General features: G+C 41.7%; 1 protein-coding gene across 1 annotated transcript in view; it reads left to right on the top strand.

The window, feature by feature from the left end:
- The window catches only part of ptpa (protein phosphatase 2 phosphatase activator), a 34,320-nt gene extending 16,125 nt beyond the window's left edge, over positions 1-18,195 (top strand). Inside the window, exons 8-10 of the mRNA XM_076079592.1 lie at positions 2,785-2,885; positions 10,998-11,105; positions 17,181-18,195. Coding sequence (XP_075935707.1) covers positions 2,785-2,885; positions 10,998-11,105; positions 17,181-17,255 — 284 coding nt within the window. The 3' untranslated portion in view covers positions 17,256-18,195. The remainder of the gene's footprint in view (positions 1-2,784; positions 2,886-10,997; positions 11,106-17,180) is intronic.
- The last annotated feature ends 701 nt before the right edge of the window (positions 18,196-18,896 follow it).

Raw genomic sequence — 18,896 nt, forward strand, 5'->3', positions numbered from 1 at the left:
GTGTGTGTGTGTGTGTGTGTGTGCGCGACACAACAGCTCAGACAACCTAAACGTAGCTACATCACGTAGAACTACACGTTGAAGATAGGCCGAAATTACCAAAATGGAGTTTGCACGTGACCACCTCGCGAGACTAGAAATGGTGCGGGACTCTAACATGCCGATAGACAAAAGAGAGGTCTGGCTATCTACATGTGCCTGAAGCAGTTAGCTCACCCTGAGCTACATTAGCTTAAAGCTATATGTGTGTGTGGGTTAGTAAAAGAAGAGAGAAAGCAAACAAAACAAAATAAGATCCGCCGCGGTGGAGTACGGAAGATTGTTCTCTCATCTACATAAACACGACTGACGACTCTCTGATTCGCACAGCCACGGTTCTGACCATTCAACCGATGAAACAGCAACTTCCGGTCTCACCAGCGGTGAAACATCTTAACACGATTGCAGCAGTATTGAAATACACAGCATTAACGATCTCGGTCATTAATCTCGGCGATTGTTGAGCATACACACCACGTTATAAAAATGACACAGTGAATTAAGCAACACAAACAAGATAACAGTGGCGGGCCATGCATTTTATACCTGGGCCTTCTGTGCTGTCCTAGTGAGCTACGGTTATTTGTTTCTAGGGGTGTAACAATACACGTATTCGTATTAAACCGTTCGGTACGAGGCTTACGAACCGAACAATGCGTTTGAATAATACTAGTGCATTTGGAAAATGCAGAAGCTTAAATTGTGGGAAATATAATGTTTTCGGTGGACTGCGCTGTGTGACCTTTTGAACCCGGAACAATAACGAAAAACAGCTGAGGCCCCGCGTGTGTTCAGGGAGGCTAAGCTAAACTAGGTTAGCTGGGAAACAACAGCAGTTAGCTGATTCAAACAGAGAATCAAATGTCCGAAATAACCCCGTGATGACGGGATGCTTCGTCATTAACGGCCAAGTCAGAATCAATGTAATTAACACAATGACAAGAACAAACTCACAAGAACAAGTCATATATATTTATATGACAAAATAAAATGTCAAGCATGACGAATCAATCCAGCAACACTGCAGCACTAGAGCACGAGCCATTCATATTATTCATAAAAACGACACGATAGACAAACGAACACAGTAGTAACGCTACTGCAGATGTAAAAACACAAAAGCAGTTCACTTACCAAAGCTGCTGTTCACTTAAAGACAAAGACCATCCTCCTTTCTGTGTTAACAAAGTCCGTAACTCCCAAATCCATTTCTCCTCCTTCAGCCATTGAGTGTTAAAAAAACACAGCTAAGTAAAACAAAACTGAATCTGCACCAAGCAAAACACTAAAAATGTCATAACTTCTCTTACATATGTTTCAACCTGAACTCTTACTAAACACTAAGATCTGCTATCTAGCTTTCTGTTTGACAAAAGTCACGCTGGCCCACTGACCAATCACTGCACGTTAATGCAGACGTACTTAGCAGGCTACCTGGCACGTCAAAGAATGCGCCCAACATGTCAAACTAAAGATCTGATTGGTTGAACACTATGACAATCAACAATATCGTCCCCATATACTTAAACTACAAAGGCGCTCTAGCGGGCATCGAGCCTCTCTCCTTACATAGAGACATAGAGGCTGAAGCTGATTGGATAAAAGCTCTCCTTAAAACAAGCTGTGCTGGAAGCAGAGCAACAGAGGAAGACTGGAGCTGTGCAATGAGAAAATAAGCTAATGGGAAAAACAATTATAATACGTGAAAAATTATTAAATTATAAAATAGAATAAATGATTCTGTTTAGGCCAGCAGAGAAGGCTTAGCTGGCTCTGACGGCCTACCACTGCAAGATAATAAACACAATAACTTAAATTTGCCCAGACTCTTTGCGTCTATGAGTAGAATCTGAGTAGATTCTGTGGTCTGATTGGTCGGTCCTCCGACGGAACTTAGGACGGAACTCGTCCAGGAAGCGAAACAAAACAAAACAAGTCTCTATTCATCTAGCGAATATAAAACTTTTTAACCTAGAATTTTCTTTTTAAACAGCAACGTTGCATGCCTCCTTACATGCGAATTGAATCGCATCGAATGGCATAGAGGTGGGGGTGAAAGACTGTTTTATGGAAACAGGGCTGATCCGCAGGACACCTGTGGGGTGTCTGTGGGCCTTGGCCAATGGGAGGACAGCGTTGCATTTGGGTCAAGAGTTCACACCTAGATGTGAACTTCTTTCTGGTCGGGGTTTGGATGCTATCTACCCAAATCAGGATGGGCCTTGCCTGCAGAATCGGCAGACCCAGATCTCTTTGTCTCAAGAGCACATGGCGAAGCCAAGCACATGGTCCCAACATAGCTTACCTATCAGGAGATAATATGGAATTAAGTGGCGTTCCTCAGTGTCACTAGATATTCTAAAACAATAATGCATAACATTAGAATCTAAAACCAAATGTTAAACAGGCTGACAGTATAGGGAAGCTAAAACGGGACTAATGTCATTGTTGCATATTACCGCCATTTACCAACATGGGCTGTGTTTGATCCAAATGTCCCAGTAAGCCATGACCACGAGACAGTGAGCCAGCATGAACAATAGCATTTACACCTGTGCTGTTCCTGCTGCCACATGTCAGAAAGAGAAGGAGAAGACCAGCGCACTATGCTAACTAAAAGTCATGCTGTAGTTGTGTTCATCCTGTGTAGCAGTGCTGGGATGGGGCCTTGATCTCAGTTAATGGGAAGGTAGCGGGTGACACCTGGTGGTGAACATGTGCACTTACAGCTCATTCTCCCTTCAGATCACCCAACACTAGAGCCCCGGCACTTCATCGTTGAGAGGGTGGTGAACGACCACCACCAAGACTTCATGTTTCTGGAGTGCATCAAGTTCATAAATGAGGTGGGCAAATGAAACACACTCAACCATTTGATTTCTTTTTATATCTGCTCTGATGTTCACTTCTGAACAAATCTCTGTGAGTACTAACTAAAGCTAAAATAACAGGTACACATGTCAATGTAATGCAACCCAACACAAAGGGATGCTGTTCATCCTCCCTGCTGATGCTCCTGACTCTTGTTGAACAGTGTCAACTCTCTGAATACAAACTTGACTCTCACATTGGACTCTATTGTGTTATATAACTCTAGTCAATGTTTGGTATTAACAATAGTATTAACAATAGACTGTGTGTAATATAAAAGGTGTTTCTCAATGTGACTTATCACATGTGCATTTAGCACATTAGAGTTCATTGTTCTGGTTGTGGTTCAGTCTTCCTGCGCTCATGTTGTTTCCAGCAGCAGCAGCTGTTTTCAATGTAAGGTGTCCTCTTATCCAGCTGCTCAGCACTAAACGGCACAAAGAAGAGCTAGCTACTAGCTGCTGAACATAGCGGAGCATTTAGTAGCTAAACTGTTCACTGTGAGGTGCATAAGAAATACCTTTTCTGTCTGGGTGAACTGACTTAAACATAAAATGAATGATTACAATTTTAATTGTCAGAGCAAAACCCCAGGGAGCCCAAGGAGCTCTGTGTGGATTAACTTGAGACAGATCCAGGAAAATCCATGAGTGAAAAATAGCTCATATAGTAGGCGCCCAGGTAGACTGATGGTTCAGGCGCACATAGCCACAACATTTACGGTTTGATTCCCGGCCTGTCCCCGGGCCCCCTGTCTCTCTACCCTGCTGACTGTCAAATAACAGCAAAAGGAATTGAAATACTATCTTGAATTAAAACTTTACAGTAACTCAGCCGTTGGTTTTGTTAGAGGCCTTGTCATCAGTTCCATCCCTGCTGTTTTATAGGAGTACTGCCCTCTAGTGGGCATTACCCTCACTGTGTGTTTGAACTCTGACAATCTCCTCGCATGTATATAAAATTCCTTTTTTTTTCTTCCTGTATCCTATCACTGTGTACTTTTTAGATTACCAGTAAGATATGACATATTAATATATATTCAGAATGTATATCCTTTAAGGAGACATTGTACTGATTTAGCTGTTGGAAATAAATTGGTCCGGCTCAGATTTGTCCAGGAAAAGGAAGATGGATTGTGTTGGTGGAGAGCCAGAGCAGGAACCAATGGCTTTGTTTTTGGTTTGGAAAGGAAAAGGAGGGGAGGGAAATAGAGGAGGGCGTTGTTGGAGTAGCTACATCCTTTGCCTCCTTCCCACTCAGAAGCACCATTGCGTCCCCTCCTCTTCCTCCTCTTCCTCCTCCTCCTCCTGCCGTTTGACCTCTCCCTCCTCACGGCCATCAAAAGTCATGAAAGGATGCTGCTGTTGTGTCAAGAAGGGAAGAAGGGCCTCAGCGGTTCTCCGTTAGGCAGTTTTCATTTTTTCACTCGTCATATTTTAGAACTGTTTTAGAACTAAAAGACGATGAACAGAAAATGAACCTGTATATATTTTGATAACCGGTCAATTGTTGGTGATTTAGATACCAAACATTCTCTGGTTTCAGTGTCAGAGGACCATGAGAGGATGTGCTGCTTTTCTCTGTTTTGTATCATTCTAAACTGAATATCTTTGGGTTTGGGACTGTCCATCAGACAAACGACCCTGAAGACTGGCTGAGTACTGTACTCATCACGTTACAGGTATGAGGGAAGGGAGGACTCCCAGCATGCACCAGGGCAAGAGCTTCATGGATAGAAGTCTCATTGTATGTCTGTTCTTGTGTTGTCAGTCGCTGTTGTGATCACAATGTTTCCACTCTTACATTGTTCAACAATTAGCTAATTAGGGGCGGATCTATGGGTGACTGTGGCTCAGCAGTAGAGCAGGGTCATCCTTCAATCAGGATCGGCAGTTCGATCCCTGAATCCGCTAGTCCATGTTGATGTGTCCTTGGGCAAGACGCTTAACCCCAAATTGCTCCCATGAATGGGTGTGAATGATTAGATAGTCCTGATGGGCAGGTGGCACCTTGCATGGTAGCTCCTGTCATCAGTATATGAATGGGTGAATGATGACATGTAGTTTAAAGAGCTTTGAGTGGTCGGAAAAGAGATAAATGTACAAGTCAATTTACCATTTACTATCACTCTGATTTTAACTTGTGTAGTTTATAAACTCCAGTTTGAATGAAGTGTTTCAATCCAAGTATATACAATCCATAGCTGCAAGTACACAACATATAGTTTACTGCTGAAAGGATAAAGTCTCATCAGAACGTTTTTCCATGGTACTGGGTCGGTTCTCGGTAGCATGGTCGACTACGGCCAACCCGCGCCAGCCTCCTGCCCTCAGCTGTGTCCCTCAGCTGTGTCCCTCATGTGTGTCTGTGCTGGAGGCAACTTTCCCTTGAAGGGCTGTGCAGAGGATAAAACGTAAGCCGGGCCAGCGTGGCTGACTGCTCGTCGCCGTTCACGCCACGCTCGGCACAACCACCTCCCCTTCTAATGAAGACAGTGGTCCCCAAACTGTGGGGCGCAGTGGAACTACAGGGAGGGCACGGCTTCATCACCAACCTACACACACACAGACACCGGTAAAACAATATAAAATACAATGATAACAAATACAACTGCAAACATAGGGCACTATATCATATGGTTGCACCTAAGAAATAAAAATTAAGTAAAAAGAAATCAAGCGGAACCGATGCGACATGCACTGTGTTCCAACTGCGCCCCCCAGAGCGGCTCATGTTACAGACAGACTAGCGGCAAAACCAGAGAGAGAGAGAGAGAGAGAGGCACACACACACACACACACACACACACAGCGACGCAAAGAGAGAGAAAGACACGGAGAGAAAGAGATAGGAAGGAAGCGATGGACAGATGTGTGACTGGTATAAAGCGCAAATCAGATGGCAAGTCTGTTACAGCTGTAACAGGCGACGCGCCCACAACGACGACACAAAAAAAAGTAAAAGCAAGAAAATATAACGAGGCGTATCTGTCCCTGGGCTTTACAAGCACTAAGGTCGGCCAAGAAGAGAGACCCAGTATGTTGTGTGTCTTAACATACTGGCGGCAGACAGTATGAAGCCCACTGCATTGAAAAGACACTTGGAAACCCACCACCAAAAATAATCATCAAAAAGAAATTGGAAAACTGTCATGCCTAGCAGAGTCACTTTGTAAAAGCTGCATCTGTCCCTGTGAAAGCACAACTTGCTGTTAAATGTGGGGAAATGGACTTAAAAGAAATTAAATTCATTTTATTTACAAATTAATGTCAGAAAGCAATTTACATGTAGGAATAGGAATGTACCTATGGATAGGAATGTGATCTATGCAGAGAAAGCACTGAGTAACTTGCACGTCTAGTCTTTGATCATTATTCTGTATGTAGGATTCTTTGTTCTTGCACACTAATTCAGTTTGAAAAACCTACTGTTAAATGGGGAAATGTAAGTTGCACTGTTCCTAACTTCAATTTGAATATTTTAAGTTAATTTTACGTAAATATATATTCAAGAATATAATGCAATTAATGTCTGAAAGTTTGGGAACCACTGCCCTAAGAGATCAATGTTATGCCTCCACTGAACTTCTAACTGACTTTGTCTTTTTGTTCATAGTCCCTAGTATATTTAACTCTTAAAATGTCACTCACACCAACAGATCTCAGTGACTTCTCAACAACCTGCATGTTTTCTTCTTCTTATTGACATTTTTCACCTAGAAAAATGGTCAGAGTTTAAGGTAAAATTAATCTGCTCGTTCTTGCAAAGTGCTTGTAGAAGCTTGTTGAGGTTGTGACTGTTCTCACAGTGTTTAGTTCAGTGGTTCTCAAACTTTTTCTGTCGCGCCCCACTTTGGAGGAAGAAAAATGTTCATGCCCCACCGCCCCAACAAAATTGTAACAAAATGGTCTATGTTGAACTTTTATTGAAATAACATTTTGTGACTCCTCCGTCTGTGCTTTTCAAATAATAGAATAAAGAAAATTACAATCACTTTTAAGTAAACCAGATTGCTCCATCAGACAAAAACAAATAAAATGTGCAATCACTTTGTTAGAACAATGCAAATAAAGTTAAATCTGTGCAAAAACAATTTGGCAAAAAATAGCTTATTGCAATTGGCTGCAATTAACCTGTTTTGCACTAAACATCTTTTCAAGATAACAATAAAGTGCAACCCGTGAAAAACTAAACAAAACAAGTTTCATACTATCCGCAGCTAGAGTTTTCAGACATAAAACACAGACTGGTCTCTCCTCATCTCTTACCGCGTTCACTGTGAAACCCAGAGCAAGATAGGCATCATCATATTTTCTTCTTGGCTGCTTGCTGTTCGTCTCGGATGCATCGCTTGCGGTTGCTTTTCTGTTCCCGCCTGCCAAATGTCTCTTCATTTGGAACACTAAGCCACACATGTGAGTCGCCAAGGATCATGGCCGTAGCGCATGCGCAAGCGTAACCTGTTAACGGCGTAACGTAAACATTTAAACGAAAGTACAGGCATTTCGTCATGTATTTATTAATTACTTTAAAAAAAATAAAAAATCTGCATTTCCCCCTGCGCCCCACCTGTAATACCACCGCGCCCCACTAGAGGGGCGCGCCCCACAGTTTGAGAACCACTGGTTTAGTTGGTGAGCTGCTGTTGCTAGCGAGCTAATCACTGACCAGTGCTAGTCAGTCTCAATGGATTCCCTCTAGCCTTCTGTTGGGCTGCATGGTAGTGTAGTGGCTAGCAGTGTCACCTCAAAGTAACAGGGCCGATTCGATTCCCGGGCCACCCAGCCCGCTTCCTCCCAAAGACATACAGCTGACTACATTGCCCGTGAGTGTGAATTGCTGTATATGCCAGCCCATGATAGTGTGGGATGTCAGCTGGGATCGGCCCCACCCCCTGCTACCCAGAGAAGGATAAGTGGTTATGGAGAGTGGATGGATTGATAATGGCCAGTAAAGCCTCAGCTCAATAGTTTCGGGACAATAAGTTTATTTGTATTTGTACTTGTGTCTTATAACTGCAAACCATTAACCAACCAACCACGGAAGTCAATAGAAGTCAACACAGTTAATTTGGACTCTGGCTCCAGTTGATAGACCATTACCCACAACCTCCATTCTAACTCCAAGTGCAAGGTTCTTTAACTATGGGTAACCATAGCAACAATATTAAGGCTTAATAGTTAATACCACTTAACTCTCATTGTGGAAATTGACTTGAGTTTTTTTTGTTTGGTAAGTAAAACAGAATAAACAAGACGCTCTTGGATCTATTTCTGGCCTTATTGTGTACTGTTGCTCAGACAGACCTCTGAGTATTCAACACTCCACATGTACAAGTATTTCCGTCGTATTCACACACATGTGGATACTTCAAACTCATGCTCTTTTTTTGATTCACATACAAGGCTTGTGTGTGTGTGTGTGTGTGTGTCGTTCTAAACATGAGTCACTTCCTTCCCCACATGCTGCTGTGAATCACTCCTTCCTCCAGGGAATACGGTCTGTCTCCACCCCCTCTCCTCCCTCCTCATGCCCCTCCCCCATGTGTTCTTAGGCGAGGCCCTGGAAAGTGTCTAGAGCAGCGTGGCGGGGGGATGGAAAAAGGAGGGGGTTGTTAAATTGATGCCCCAGGGTCTGGGTTCGGATTCCCCTGCCTCTTGGGGAAAATGGTGGGAAAACAGTCGATAGTCCTCACTTCATTCATACATTTATGAATTCCTACATTTGTTCTCGTCACAGTGACTGTCTACCTATTGTTCTGCTGTATATTCTTACTAGTTGTCTGTCTGTAAGCCAACACTCCAGAATATTATTTTTATATTAGGTGTTTGCTGGAACAAGCATTCTGTTCTGCATATTGAAAGCAGAGAAGTCAGTGTGAGAAGAAAACAAAGTAATCACGTTTCCATGATAAGATTGAGGAAAACAGTCAGCCTGTTGTTTTTAGTCACACTCATTCGTCTTCCATCTTTATATCATCTTCAGAAGAACAAACAAACCTAAAAATGATTAAAAAGCTAAACAATTCGATACGCAGAAACCGTACCATCAAGTTCAATGTGCTCATAGGATCACTTTAGTTTCATTTCCAAACATGGACAGTGGGGGCACTATTGGATTCTGGTGAATGCAGCTTTAAAGTTACGATCAAGACTAGCCAGACGGCAACATCAATAATGTCCACAGGGACAAAGGTCAATGCAGTGAATGGATTTTCCTATTTAGATCAAAGATGATATGAGATCGTTGATAAAGCAAAGACAATGTATGTACATCAGTGGTGGGCCGTCAGGGCCTGCAAGGCCTTCTCTGCTGGCCTAAACAGAATCACAAAGTTATATCTATTTTATAATTTTTCTTAAATACACTACATGTATTACAATTTATAAAAATATTTTCCCCATTATCTTATTTTCTCATTGCACAGCTACTGTCTTCCTCAGTTGCTCTGCTTCCAGTGCAGCTTGTTTTAAGTAGAGCTTTTATCCAATCAGATTTCACCTCTGTGTCTCTAGGTAAGAACAGAGGCCCGAGGCCTGCAAACTCACACGTGAATCCATGTGCAGTTTAAGTGAATGGGGACGATATTGTTGATTGTCATAGTGTTCAACCAATCGGATCTTTAGTTTGACATGTTGGGCGTATTCTTTGATGTGTCAGAGCCTGCTAGCTGGCTCTGACACATCAAAGAACACAAAGGAGGACTTTGTATTTTAAATAGTGAACAGCTCTGGTAAGTGAACTGCTTTTGTTTTTACATCTGCAGTAGCTTTAATATGCTTGTTTATATATTAGTTGTACAACTTGTTTTTATGAAGATTTTTGTTTGGTTTTATATGTGATAGGAACCATTGTTACATCCAATGTTGCTCTGGGGACATATTTAGCTGGTGCCAGTGTTGCCAACTTGCTCGCTAAATCTGGCGACTTTCCAAACCCTCGTGGTGACTTTTTTGACAAATCTAGCGACTTGTTCTGGTGTTGTTGGAGACTTTTCTGGTGGTTTGCACTGTCGTGAACAAGCAGCGGGTGCTCCCGTGAGCCCCTCCGCCGCCCCAAAGCACACACAGGCGGGTACTCTCACAGAAGCCTCTCGCAGCAGTCCCAGCTGCAGTCAGAGAAGAGAGGAGACGCATGCTCGGCGTATTCTCTGCAGTTAGTGTATCTACAGGTGTTGGCTTCATTTTACAGCAGTGAAGGCCCAGGTATAAAATGCACGGCCCCCCACTGGTGTACATAGAGTATCTTTTATTACAAAATCTGTCTCAAACCTAGAATTTCTGGTTTGTCTGAAGAGTGCTTTTTTTGTTGCTGAAAACAGCTGCCGGCTTCACCTGAAACGATGAGAGCCGTGAGAGTGAGTCCAAACAAGCCCAGAACAATGAGCTGACCGATGCTGTAAAGCTCTGTGGAGCTGGTGACAATGCTCTCTGTGTTTGTCACTTTCACATACAAGTGCTGATGGATCTACTGATGTAAACATATTGTATTGTAATATATGTAGCAGCATCATTTGAAGCTTGTTGTAAAAACAAAAAACACTCATGCAACATAAGCCACCACTTCTTCACTGTCCAAGAAACTCTGTGTTCCAAAAGGTTTTGCCGAAACATGTCTTTCTCTGCCACGAGAATGGGTCGTCATTGGGACCCGTTCTAACCGACCCAACTCAGGCTGACCAAAGCTTCATCACTGAAGAGACTCAAAGCTTTTGAAAGCCACTTTTCCAGCCTACGGTTTCTGTGAAAAGATTTTAGTGATGTTTTCTAGAGGACTAAAAGGAAGGTTTAAAAGCTATCCTGTTCAAATCAATGAAACCTTGTGGTGCAATAAAATGATACAATATAACCTTAAGAGAATAACTATGATTGATATACTGCTTTGATAGTAGGTTGAAGTTAGAATGTTATTGGGCATCATTTTGTGACTGTGTGTGCTTATGTTAAAGTTCTAAATGAATACGCTTCATTTCATTGTCATCCTTCACCATAATCAACAAACTACACTGTTTGATAAAGTGAGGATTAGCTCCACCAAAGAGGTCTCACTTGGGTCTGGGTCTTTGTCACTCTTTCTCTGTTCTGTAGATGAAGACCGGTCCGTTTGCCGAACACTCCAACCAGCTGTGGAACATCAGTGCTGTTGCTTCCTGGTCCAAAGTCAACCAGGGCCTGATCAGAATGTACAAGGCCGAGGTATGCTCGCTTCGTTCTCTCTTGGGCCACTGCTCAGTCCAATTCTTCAGGGATGTATCAGTCAGTCTGCTGGTGGAGGAAGAGTTCATGCAGCTTTTAAAATTCAATTCAATATCATTGGTGGTAATCTGGGCTGACCCCAAACTAAAACATTTAGTGATTAGAAGATACATTACAACTTACATAGAAAACCACCAATTTTGACCTACATAGATAAATAAATACAAAAGATACTTTGCTAATTCTATAATTGGCACTAAATGGCTAGTAATAATGTTAAAAGTAAACCAAAAGATTGACCTGATGCTGCAGCTAGATGAAAAGCAGGACGATCAACAAAATCTGTAGGATTCATCCTCTTGGAAACATGAATGACTGTACAAACATTTTTATTTAAGCTATGCTAGTGTGGTGACTCTGGAGTAGCTCAACAATTCACTAATGAATCCGACTGACTTTGGTGATCCCCTGACTGTTCAACTGGCGTTCCCATCAGTCGTCATTTGTGGATGTTAATTCCAACTTTTGGATGGATCGCCATGACGTTAGGTACAGACATTCCATTGTCCTCGGCAGATGAATATGATGATATGACTGATGAAAACCTTGGTGCTTCTCTCACAATTCCTGAAGCACCATCACAAGGTAAAACATTTAATTTGTCCAATACTTTGGTTTACAACTTTAAACATCAACACGTTAGCGTTGTCACTTTAGGCATGTTAGCATGCTGATGGTTCAAAGCACTGCTGAAAGCCGGCTGTCACTGGGTTCCTTCGGAGTTCCTAAGGCTGCATTCACCCCAAATTGAAAATGATCTCAGGCTTCTGCTGTGGTGTGAGAGTTCCACTTAAATGGCCCAGTTGTGTGACGCCATTGTGCTAGTAAGCCGGGTCCTACGAGTAATCTGTCCATGCTCACAGATTTAAAAAAACACATTTACTTTCAATAACTATGCAGGATAGGCGGCCTATCAAAAAGGTGGGGTTCTGAGTGACATGTGAACATAACATTACACTCCACTGTGTTTGTCATTTACGCTGCTCTTCTTCCTGTGGTCATCTTATGCTCCGATTGGCGCTTATGTTACTGGCCAATGCAGCGTGACGTCAGGTTGCGTTCCTCCAGAAGTTAATTTTGTTTAAACGTTTCAGGTTTTTTTTTGGCATCCCCTCCAGCCCCCACTGCCGCACCCTAAACTACCCACATGCAAATGAATGGGAAGACTGGCAACGTCTGATTTGGTGTGAATGCAGCCTAACAGACTGGTTCTTTGGGTAGCAGAGGAGAGAGCCAGGAAAGGGTTAATAAAGGAATGGACAGAATGGAATTGTGTGTGTGTGTGGGCGGTTGGGGGGATGTCTAAGCTCGTTCTCCCCGCCTGCATGCCCACATCCTGTGTTTTCCAGAGCAGCCTGTGAGCCTTCCCGAAGAGCTGAGGGGCCAAGCTGTCTGCCTCCCCCCTCCCCCTCGTCCTTTGCCGTTCCCTTCATTAAATCCTCCCCTCCCTGTCCCGACCTTCCTCCAAGCCTGGAGCGACCATCAGCAGACTTACATTCCACACTCCCTTTTCCTGGCCCCACACAGGGTTTCAGCAGAGAGTTGTACTAGACTTAGAGCAGAATCCACCATTTTCTGTCTGAGAGAGGAGGCAGTTCTGGGGGCTTGTTGCCTGTTCAGAACATAAACTGATTGCATGAAATGACACATGCGCAGGGAAACAATGCTGGATGCACTTGGACTGTTAGCTTGACTTGAATGGACAGAATTACACAGGATGTCTTGTCCATACATGAGAAGATCAGCCACCCAGCTCTCCTCTGCATATTTAGGCCCCTACTAGTGTGTGTTACTACCAGTCATGTTTAAGTGTTTTCTTTCTACTCTTCCTCAAGGCGGCCATTGGGTTCAGTTCAATTCAATGTACTACACAAATCTACTCGCACAGACTTGCTTGAGATGGATAATTCATCCCTGTGAACATCATATCATATTGGATTTATTGTTGTCTCAAGTTAATTTACATAGTGGAGAGAAATGAATGAACTCCAGACTGCCTTGAAGGAATGAAAGACATTAATACACTTAACAGATAAGGCTGGTGTTATTTTCTGTTTTCCTCCTTGTTAAATCTTTTGAAAAGACCAAAAGGAACATGCAAACGTGACACTGTAAGGCTCATTGGTGGGTTGTTAATGGTTTTTGGACAACAATGGAGCTCTATGGCACAGAGGAAGATGATTTATCCACACTCAATACTTGTTAGTGGATACAGTCAGTGATGGTTTGGGTTTGCTCATGGGATTTTGTTGACCGTAAGAAAAATGTAGAATATCTCAGACTCACCCTTTCAACACTTTGGTGTGCTGTAGAAAACAGTGTGTGGTTCGCTGGTAACAAAGACTAAAGTGTACAGAAACAAATGACTATGGATCGAGTTAGGTTATCAGTGGGTTTGCCTTAACTTGTTTTGGCTATTTTGATTGAATCTATGTTAATGCATTTTATTAGGATAGTTTATCTGTGAGCAATGACACATTTTCATTGATTGAATATGTTTAGATTAAAGTTCTCTGAGGCATGTGTTTCCACCCCAGTTCTGCCCAGATCATGACCGATAGTGTCACTGCACAGACAGACTGAGCACAAGAGTTCAATTCCACTGTGCTCCCCCAGAACAGCCTCCCAACCCCCACTGCAGACACCCACCACCCCCACCGCTGCTCCCCAAAACTGGGTCCATGTCAGTACACACTAAGGCAGTGGTCACCAACCTTTTTTAAACTGAGAGCTACTTCAAGGGTACCGAGTAGTACGAAGGGCTACTTGTTTGATACAAACTTCCTGAATAACAAAGTTGCACAGATCACCTTTTAATAATAATATATGTGAAGAGACTGTTTGATCACATGTCAGTTAATTATTCCTCACAATAATTATGAATAATGTTTCCACAACAATGATGGTATAGCTACACATACATATTTAAACATGCAACTTTTATTTCTGTTAATCTGTTTCAACATTTGAAAGTCAGAGGTATCACATCTCTGATATTTTTGTATCATCACATGATTAAAGCCGGTTACTTTTGCACATAGCGCCTGCTGGTGAATGATCCAGTGGTAATGTAGAAATTTTGGGAAGTCTGGGTCACCGTTGCATTGCGCAATGAAGCCTCCATGCCGGCCCGTCATCGCGGGAGCCCCGTCTGTTGTCACCGACACCAGCTTTTCCAATGCTACCTTTGTCTCCACGAAGAAACCAGTAAAAAGTCTCGTCTATATCCGAGCGGGGGATCCAACCCTCCGAGGCGCGCGAGCGTCTTCGGGCGCCCGCGTTCAAACCTCTAGTCTGGGGGTTTTCGGTCGGATTGCCCCGCGGCCTGTTCCGAGGATTTACGGACCTGACGACGGGGTGCGCGGGCACCGTGTTGGCTACCTCTGCACTAAGGGCTTTCTCTGGGCTGAGCCACAGACATTTTGAACATGTTCAAATTGAAAGGCCAGTGGTAAGAGTTAACAGCAACACTTGTTGTCCTTCTTGAGAAAGGTGTTGTCAATAACTCCGCCACTAAATCTGTTTCTCCTCCTTCAGCCATTGAGTGTTAAAAAAAACACAGCTAGGTAAAAAAAAAAATAAACTACACCAAGCAAAACCCTAAAAATGTTATTTCTTCCATATCTTTCAATTTGAACTCTTACTCCTCCAACTAACTTCTGCCAGCTTCCTTAAATTTCACATAAGTCACGTGCTCGCCCACTGACCAATCACGGCGCACGTTAATGCAGACGTACTTAGGAGGCTACCTCGTCAAAGATTACGCCCATATTATCGCGATACCATATTATCACGATACTTTAGTCACGATGCGATATTATCACGATACTTTAGTCACGATGCCATATTATCACGATACTTTAGTCACGATGCGATATTATCACGATACTTTAGTCACGATACCATATTATCACGATACTTTAGTCACGATACCATATTATCACGATACTTTAGTCACGATACCATATTATCACGATACTTTAGTCACGATACCATATTATCACGATACTTTAGTCACGATGCGATATTATCACGATACTTTAGTCGCGATACGATATTATTGCAATTTTAAAAGCGCTATGCTGAGTATTGTGACGTTGCAATATATTACGATTTATAAACTTTTTTTTAACTGCAAATTTTGATATATAATTTTGAATACGATCAAGTTTTCACGACATTCATCTCACTTCAGTCCATTTCTAATAGGCCTATATCCAATGAACTAAAATATTTATTATCATAATCAACTATTTCCTTTTACTTTAAGTCATCCATAGTGATGATTTGTATAAAAACAGAATTATAATGATGTTGAAATAACAAAATCTTAACAGTATTTTTAACTATATTATAAGCTGGTTAATGTTAGGAAGTTAAGCAGGTCATAATTCATCTTTAATATCTATTTATATTGCTGTGAAAACATCTCCTTCAAATAACTGGATTTATTCAAGTTTCTCACCAAGGTACATTTTATAAGATTACATTTGAATACATCATGATAACATTATAATGTACTGAATGGAGCTTGAACACACCACAATGTATGGAACCTTCAAAGGGATCTGCTCCGTACTTGCTGTTAACGTTACTAATACTACTAGCTCTCTTCCTGCAGATTTCAACACAGAATTGTTTTTCACATGTAACTAGAAAGCATTCTTTACTTAATCTAGAAGACGAGCGGCAGTAATACGTGAAACCGTTATTGCCAAATTCATTAATCCCGACATTCCTAATTGCAATATTAATAGTTTATACAATGAAATATCGATTCTTGGCGTTTATGTATCGATACAAAATCGCCACGCAAAATATGGCAATAATATGCTGTTTCGATTTTTTTCCCACCCCTAATGAATGGCAAGATATGAATATTTAGTTTTACATTTGGTCTACTGGATAAATTGTGATTGTAGGTAAACAATATATCTGAAATAGATACTGAAAAAAATGAGTAGAGTGATATGTGTGTTAGTTGAGAAGAAGGGAGATGTTGGCGTAAAACTCCCATCTTATTTTCTTACTGATTTGAATGGTGCACATAACAGCAATAATGAGACCCAAATAGTTCCAGGATCAAACTTGACCCCCATAACCTGACATGAATTTATAATTCTACGTTAAGGGGCTACGGCGTAGATGGCTTCGAAGCCAATGCATGTTGCTGCTGTAGCTGCTGGGGTTTTGCAAATATAGTGGTGCAAAGAGGATGCTGCAACAACTGCGACTGCTCAGACTGGACTGCTTGGGGTTTTTCCTGCAAGTTACTGGTGTACTATATGTATACGATATGTATATTCAGTAATGAGAGAAAGTAACCTTCATGTCGTTTAAATAAATTAAACACTGCATCATCAGCTGAAATCTGATAATAAATCAAACCTACGCTGTATGTAGAGAAATGTCTGGACTCCCAGGAGACGGGGGCAACTGTGGCTCAGTGGAGCGGGTCGTCCTTCCCCAGCTCCGCTAGTCCATGATGTGTCCTTGGGCAAGACACTTAACCCCAAATTGCTCCTGTAGGCTGTGCCTGCGGTGGATGAATGGGTATGTATGATTAGTTCGAGTCCTGATGGGCAGGTGGCACCTTGCATGGTAGACCCTGTCATCAGTGTGTGAATGGGTGAATGATGACATGTAGCGGTAAAGCACTTTGAGTGGTCGGATGACTCGAAAAGCGCTGTACAAGTACAGTCCATTTACCATTTACTCCCATTTAACCCCTCGTGTCAAGAACACCCAGCTTTACTGCTTTGTCTAGGTTACTAAAAAAAACTTCGATAAGAATTCTGCACAGTGTGACAAGCTGTCTGTGATCTTCTTCGGGTACATTTGAAGATGCACTGCAGTATAATAATGAACAGTAAGTTGAAAGTTCCTGAAAAGTACTAAAGAAATAGACAGATGGAGTACTAGAATGATGACTGCACTTCATCAGAACTGTACTTTGTTTGAAGCATACCGTCTCTGGTGTTGGTAAAGCAGTCCTCCTCCTTTCTCTCTTTTCAGTGTATGGAGAAGTTCCCTGTGATCCAGCACTTCAAATTTGGTAGCCTGCTGTCCATCCAGCCAGGGAAGCCTTGACGCTCAGGCGACGCACACAATGGAAAGACCAAAATCCCAACAGTTTTCCCTTCCTCTGGCATCTTCTCGTGCAAATAAAACAGTAGCAAAAACCAACCACATGTAGTTTGACACACGGTTTCCCACACGTGCACGCATGTGGTCATGAAAGCTTGTAGGCCATCCATAACTTTAATGCAGAGCATGTTGTGGATGACCTTTTATGATTTTGAAACATCTTTATATATTTTTTTCTCATTTTATTTAAATATTGGATAGAGTTTAAATCAGTTTCCTGAGGGATTCTTTTTTGTTCTTTTTTTAAAGTCTACTCATGTTTGAATATTCCTCAAAAGTGTGGCTCCTCATGAGTAGAGACTTTGTATGACTTCTTTAAACTCTTTTGTCATTCTTTTTCAACTTTAGATATTTTCTTGGTTTTGCTTTTAAGGCCAAATGTTTTATTTGAATGCAAATGTACTAACATTTTGATTGCCCAGTTATCCTAACATGTAAGTCACATTAATAATTTGCTAAGAAATGTGTGTTTGAGTGTTTTTTTCTTAATCAAAATGTCTTGACAGTTCAATGTCTTGCTCAAAGAGGAGAAAGTAAAGGGTTAGGTTTTCAAAGCTTCTGTAACAGCTCATCCAAAGTGTAATGTTCAGAGTTTAGTCATCTTGGTCACAATCTTTGCATGAAATCCCTCTTTCATTTTCCCCTCCAGTCTGTCAACTATCAAGCTTTTCCCTCAAAATTCTCAACCCAGGTGAAACATTGTACTTTCTTACCCTGGGTTTTAAATGAGTGTTAAATTCTGCATGTGAAAAACAATTGGCACATTTTAAAGAACATTGCATTTGTTTTTAATGTAAAAACAAACAAACAATTTTAATTACATTGACCTGTCAAACCTGATTTAATAAATTTCTCATCTTTTATCTGGTGACCCAACCATGAACTTTGTTCTGTTTCCCTGCTACGTTAAAGCTATCACGTTGAAAATGTCCCATGCTAACACCCCCTATGCTCCCTGCTGATTTGAAAAGTACTTGGATCACATAAAGATTCTGCACATAATGACTTTAAGTCAGAAATAGGTTGCTTTGTCTCTTCATCCTCTTTCAGCTGAATCACATGTAACAGGCTTCATTTTGGGGTGAACATCATTTTTGCTTGAATCCTGAAAGAGGACCCAGAACAATCGGACAACATTAATGGTAGCCTGCCGCTGCAGCAACGAAATGATTTGACATGAAGTTAACTGCAACAAAACATCTCTCTAAAGCGAAGCTGTCCATGGCTGATATGAGAGGTGATGTGTGAGAATACTCCAGCCTACAGTAGGTGACGTTCCACTGTCGGGTGTTCTAACAGAGGATCACACTGGACAGACCTGCTGTAACAAAACATCTAAAAGAGCTCTCAGTAGATTGGCAGCTGTAATGATAATATGGTGAACAGAATATTAATTTTGCATCAGGTTTGTCTTTGTTTTATTTGAGTTAAATATGTATCATTCAAATTAATGATTTCAGGTCAAATTTGTGCTTTTTGCTCTTGATTTTCATGTTTACGTGGATGAGAATTAAGTATGCGAAAATTGGTAAATGCCACAAATTCTTTAAAATTGTGAATTTTAAAAACTTAAGAACCAGTCTC

Source organism: Anarhichas minor, unplaced genomic scaffold (genome assembly GCF_050575085.1).
Source record: "Anarhichas minor isolate MPS153535 unplaced genomic scaffold, ASM5057508v1 ptg000073l, whole genome shotgun sequence".
Taxonomy (NCBI): domain Eukaryota; kingdom Metazoa; phylum Chordata; class Actinopteri; order Perciformes; family Anarhichadidae; genus Anarhichas; species Anarhichas minor.